Genomic DNA, 5,762 nt, shown 5'->3' with positions numbered 1-5,762 from the left:
AAAGATAAATTTCTTCTGCAGGAGCAACCAAACTCAACAGTAAATTCTTGTCAAAAAATAAAGGAATTCTAGCAGGTTATATTAACAAGCAACTTAGCATGTAACAAAAAAAATGGGTGCTTACTTGAACAAGAATGCCTGCATTGTTTGGGAGAAACATCCTTTGCATGTGTTGCTGCAAACACGTAACTGACAGGGACCTCATACCTGATCCTTATTGTGAAACATGTGACAAAAATAAGCAGTATAATAGCTATGGTTCCTCAAAAAACAGCAAACATTTGGGTAACAAACATTGTTTGGTGGTGCTATACTAACAGTGCCCCACAAAGAAATCACAGAAAGAGCACCGACCGATAGCCCATGAGTTGGACAAAGCCTGCTGGACTGTTGCAGGGAAGGCCGGGCCTGCTCATTTAACTTGGGGGGGGGGGGGGGGGGGGGGGGACGGGGGGGGCAAATTACTCAATTATGTGCTTCTAGTTAGAACTGTCTTCTCTTCAAGGAGAGCTTTCTCAATATAACACCAAGTGGAATTAATTACTAGCCACAAACCGAAAGGTGTGCCTTCTCAATGTCAGGCCGTGTGATGATGTTGAGACCCTGACATAATTTGACTGAATCAATGTCAAAATCATACTGCGTACTTTGGGTATCAAACACAGTTCTCAACTTGATTAGGCCCAAATCATCTTCACTTTTGTCTGGCACAGATTTACAAACCGAGTCTAACATTCTTGGAATGTCTATATGCATGTTTGTATCCGTGTATAGCCTAGCCATGAGCATGTAGCCAGAAGCATCATCAGGATCCATTTCAAGAGACTGGTCGAAGCAATCAGTGCCTATGTCTCGATTGCCATATTCTTTGCAACCTGTGAGCAGTGACACCCAAATAATAAGGTCTGGAGAAAGTGGGATACTCCTTAGAAGATCCTTGGCTGCATACAAGCACCCATTTCTGCTAAGAAGTTCAACCACACAATTGTAGTGCTCAACGCTTGGCATAATCCCATAGTCCTCTATCATACACCTGAAAAACCAGCGGCCTTCCTCCAACAACCCGCAATGACTACAAGCAGTAAGAATGTTTGTGAAGGTCACATCGTCTGGTCTCATACCATGCTGTTGCATGGCTTCAAGGCACTTCTGGACCTGCTCCCACTCACTACACCAAGCATAACCGGCGATCAATGAGCTCCACGACACCTCATCTTTAAGTAGCATTCTGTCAAACACCCTATGAGCCTCCCTCAAGTTGCCAATTTTTGAATACATATCAAGGAGCGTGTTGCAAACCACCAAATCACTTTCAAGTCCTTCTTTGAGTATATAATGGTGTACCATCTGGCCTTGGTTGACTGCTCTAATACTACCACAAGCCTTTAAAAGACCCAAAAGAACAACCTTGTTAAGTTCTATGCCCCTTTCTTGAGAGCTCTGAAAAAGTTCAATAGCAGCAAGATCATAGTTATGCTGAACATATCCTGCAATCATGGTGCCCCATGAAACAATGTCACGGATAGTCAATCGATCAAAGACCGTTCGAGCTTCTTCTATACTTCCACACTTGACATAAAGGTCAATCAGTGTGTTTCCAACAATCATGTGAGATTCAAATCCATCTTGAATGATCTGGTCATGTAACAGGCGGCCTGAATTGAGGTATCGAACGCTAGCACAACCCTGTAAAACAGATGAAAACAGCACTTTATCTGGACTAATGTCTTCCCGCAGCATGCTCTTATAAAGTTCAAGAGCATGAACACCGAGTCCATGCTGAGCATACCCAGCAATTATCGCACCCCAAACAACAACATTTCGGTTGGGCAAGCAGTCAAACACTTCACGTGCCTCACCGAGGCTTCCACACTTCGCATACATATCTATTAGAGTGCTGCCAACCAGTACATCAACCATTAGCTCTGTGTTCGCAATCTGATCGTGAATTTTCCTTCCTCGGTCGAGATCTTTCACATTTGCACATGCTTTTAGGGCACCCAAATAAGAAACTTTACTTGGCATACACCCCTTCACTTGCATTTCCTTGAACAACTCAAGAGCTTGATGACCATCCCCTTGCTGAGCATGGCCCGCAATTATCACACTCCATGACACTACATCACGGTTCTTTACCATTAAAAACAATTTTTGTGCCTCTTCAAGGCTACCACACTTGGCGAATACATCGACAAGTGTGTTGCCAACCATAGTATCAGAATCAAGCCCACATCTGATTGCATGATCATACATTAGCCTGCTCTGCCTCATTGCTCCAAGACTACCACAAGATTTTAATATACGTAAACAGGAAAACTTATCAGGTTTCAACCCGCTATGCTGCATGTTTTCAAATGCTTGCAAAGCTTTGTCACAAAAACCCTGCTCTGCATATCCTGCAATCATTTCTCCCCACAACTGTATGCTTTTATCTTGTACCTTGTCAAATACCTTTTGGGCCTCGCCTAACAATCCAAACAGAGAATACATGTTAAGTAAAGCACTTCCGATCAGGGAATCAACTACAAAACCTGACTTTTCCATTCCATCATGTATCAGTCTTCCCAATTCCCAAAGTTTCATGCTACCACAAGCTTTCAAAGTGCATGAAAGTACAACTCTACTTGAAAATATTTCCTTTCTTGGCATCTTGCAAAAGAGTTCAAGAGCAAGCCAATAGCAATCATGCGTCACATATCCTGCGATCATGACACCCCATGATATTGCATCAAGAACTGACATAGATTCAAAAACTGCACGTGCATCCTCTAAGCTGCTACACTTGGCATACATATCAATGATGGTGTTGCCAATGGCAGAATCATAGGTTACTTCAGAAAAAATTATGTAATAATGTAAGCACCTCCCATGTCCTAACTTTTGTGAGCTGGCACAAGATTTTAAGAGATGCAAAAATGTCACCTTATCTGGTTGGACTCCATCCTGTTGCATATTCACAAATAGTTGCAGAGCCGTTGTCCTTTCTTCAAGATTTACGTGAGCGGATATGATAGCATTCCATGTAAAAGTGCTTGGTTTTGAGACCTTCAAGAAAACCCCATCCGCATCAAGTAGACTCCCACAAGAAGTAAATGTGCGTATCAAGTGATCTCCCAAGGGGGCAATAAAATCAAGCCCATTGCTGACCATAAGACATCGCACATACCTACCCAATGCCAATTCTTTCTTTGTAAGGCATCTCTGGAGAAGATCATATATAATATCCCTAGATACAAGATGCCCTTGCTGGTCAGTAGCCTTAGCAGCTTGGAAGGCCTCAACCAGACCATTTTGATGCGAGATGCCACAATAATGCTTTTGTTGGTTGAAAACCTGCAGATTTATAAGAGAAGTTCAACAATGCCACCCCTATCAACAATAAACAACCAGAATCACGTGTTTGTATAGTCTGCTCACCACAAATAACCAATCACGAGCCCGACATTTGGAGCTCGATAGCATTTGAAGGCTTACATTTTTTGCAGCTAGTCCACATTGTTACGCATCATGCGATGGATATACTGCTTGCATTCTTTCGAAGTCTCTGTTCAGGCATACACTGTCCATCAGCTGGTATGAACAACAAGAACAGTCAACTATATTGAAACAATCAAATTTTCAGTGCAAAATTAAACAGAAAGGTGATGCATGCTTGACCAAAATAAGGCCTGCAAAAAATGCATCAAAATGCAAATAATTCCTCATCACCTACAAATTACAAAGCCATTTTCCAGCATGATTTTGAAGCTGATTTATATTTGCACCAATCACAATTTTTTCTTCATGAAACCATGATCCACACTTTTTATGCGAGCCTCCTGCATTGAGTCATACAATATGTTTTTCAAAGATGACCACTAATAACTGTTCTAAGCATGAGCTGAAGCAGAAATGAATGCTACCTGTATAATAGCTCTCAATAACTCTTCGGTCAACCGCTGGCATCAGGTTGTCTAGACTATTTTGCGGACAAGAACCAGCAGGAATCCCAATACAAGATGTTGTGCGAGCATATGCATGTCTTACCCGGTGTGTCTTTGTTGGTACACTCGGTGCAAGTTCAATGAAGACTCCTTGCAAAAGGAACTTAAGTCAAATTCTGATTAAATTCTTATCATATTCACTGAGTCGGAACCAGCCCAGAACGGGTATAAACGAAGAAATTGGGTGTCATTTGACACAAGTTGCACGCGAAGTAGAAGTTGCAGAAGAGAGAGTAATCTCTCATCCAAGCGCCCCTCACAACCTTAGACTCTCCTGGCAATTTTAAAAGGAGATTGTACCATGCCATGGCAGCTGCATTTTCAGCCCACGAGGGGAAGGGAGAACCATTCTCTACAAGCACCATTGCCTCATGCCTCGGCGATTGTAACTGGCCTGCACCATGTGCCAACTGAAACCAATGATACAACTTGAAATGACCTTGGCGTAACAGAAAAGACTTCACACTCTATAACATTAGATTCAGGCCTAGTGCCTCTTCAAAGAGTATTGACCCTCAAGTCGAGGGACCCTGGCGGTATTCTTTACTTACTACCAACAGGCTTGGCCGCGCCGATTGCAACGTAAATTTCCCACTATTTAGGGTAAAGGGGGCAGTAGGGGAATACCTAACTTGTGGAGCTCAATTTTAAGCGCAGAGTTAGCTCATTGCATTCATCTTGTCATGAGGTTTCATCAAAATAATTTTTGAGTTTGTCTTATTTCGGATTTGAGATTTATTGCACCATATTCAAAATCACGTGTAACAAAATTGGGGGCCCAAGAGCACGCCCACAAGAGCCTAAAAGAGTACGCTGCAGCCACAGAGGCTTGAAACCACACACTCTTCAATAGATCAATGCAATGCAGACAAGGTAGCCGTTTCACCTTTCTTTTTTGGGTGCCACAATTGATCCCCAAACAATACAAATCTAAGGGTTTAGTCTGTCTTAGTTTTGGGGGCCGTCACGTTACTGGCCCCTTTACCCTACAAGGAATTGTATGGATATTAGCTAATGACATGATCACAACCCACCAATTTTGCCATATGTTTTAAAAAATAGAAGTCAAGAGGTGGCTTTTGAGTCATGAATTGTTTTATGAGCCGCTTTTTGCATTTGGAACTATAGATAAGAGGCCATGGTGCCAATTGTAAATCAGATTCTGAGAGTGGGCTCGCTGAGCAGGTTGTACACCTCGCTTGCACTTAATATAAATAAAGAACTACTGCCAAGAGCACCTACTTGTGGCACCCGATGTGTTTATTCTACCAATTTTTGTCGTGAAAGTAAAAGTCTCCGTTCTTAGTTTTGAGTCAAGTTTGTATCAATAATCTTTCTCTTGGTACATGGTGGTGACCAGTTATAGGTGTATCATAGCTCCGTAGCTTCCTTTCCTTATCAAGAAAATCATTCCCATATCTGCTACACACTCGCACCTAAAAAGCCATGGAGTTCAAGGAATATGACAAGTTGTTAGAGAGTGAAATGCAAGATTGACATTTTAAACAAGGATTTCAACCACACAAAAGTTTGGGCCCACCTCCATTTGACTCCGCTGCCACCGCCACCACCACCACCACCAGCCAATCACTATTTCTACACGTCTTGGCACGAATATTTTGAATGTGTACCATATCATCCATATCACTCCCACCTCCTCAATCAAAGAACTTCAAGGATGGAGTATCTACAATAAAATTATTTACTTTTTTTTTATGTTAAGGATCTTAAGATGTTAAGAGTTTCACCTCTTGCCCAGTACTAGCTCCAACATCCCCT

The 5,762-nt window shown here is 42.1% G+C and overlaps 1 protein-coding gene across 16 annotated transcripts; it reads right to left on the bottom strand.

Moving 5' to 3' along the window:
- Positions 1-434: 434 nt before the first annotated feature.
- Positions 435-4,597, bottom strand: LOC147452810 (pentatricopeptide repeat-containing protein At4g13650-like). 16 transcript variants are annotated; one of them, XM_086518394.1, is made up of 5 exons: positions 3,903-4,595; positions 3,709-3,818; positions 3,475-3,570; positions 3,171-3,333; positions 436-3,045 (listed from the first exon to the last, which is right to left on the bottom strand). In XM_086518394.1, coding segments are annotated over exons 3-5 (2,667 nt in total). In that variant the 5' UTR covers positions 3,477-3,570; positions 3,709-3,818; positions 3,903-4,595; the 3' UTR covers positions 436-543. The 16 variants fall into 16 exon arrangements, with proteins under 16 accessions (XP_086374510.1, XP_086374512.1, XP_086374509.1 ...); XM_086518393.1 differs by having other exon boundaries at positions 3,475-3,544; XM_086518391.1 differs by having other exon boundaries at positions 3,713-3,818.
- Positions 4,598-5,762: the final 1,165 nt, after the last annotated feature.

Source organism: Adiantum capillus-veneris, chromosome 8 (genome assembly GCF_014529385.1).
Source record: "Adiantum capillus-veneris isolate H3 chromosome 8, ASM1452938v2, whole genome shotgun sequence".
Taxonomy (NCBI): Eukaryota; Viridiplantae; Streptophyta; class Polypodiopsida; order Polypodiales; family Pteridaceae; genus Adiantum; species Adiantum capillus-veneris.
The sequence above is the reverse complement of the archived record's forward strand: the minus strand, read 5'-3'. Positions and strand labels throughout refer to the sequence as shown.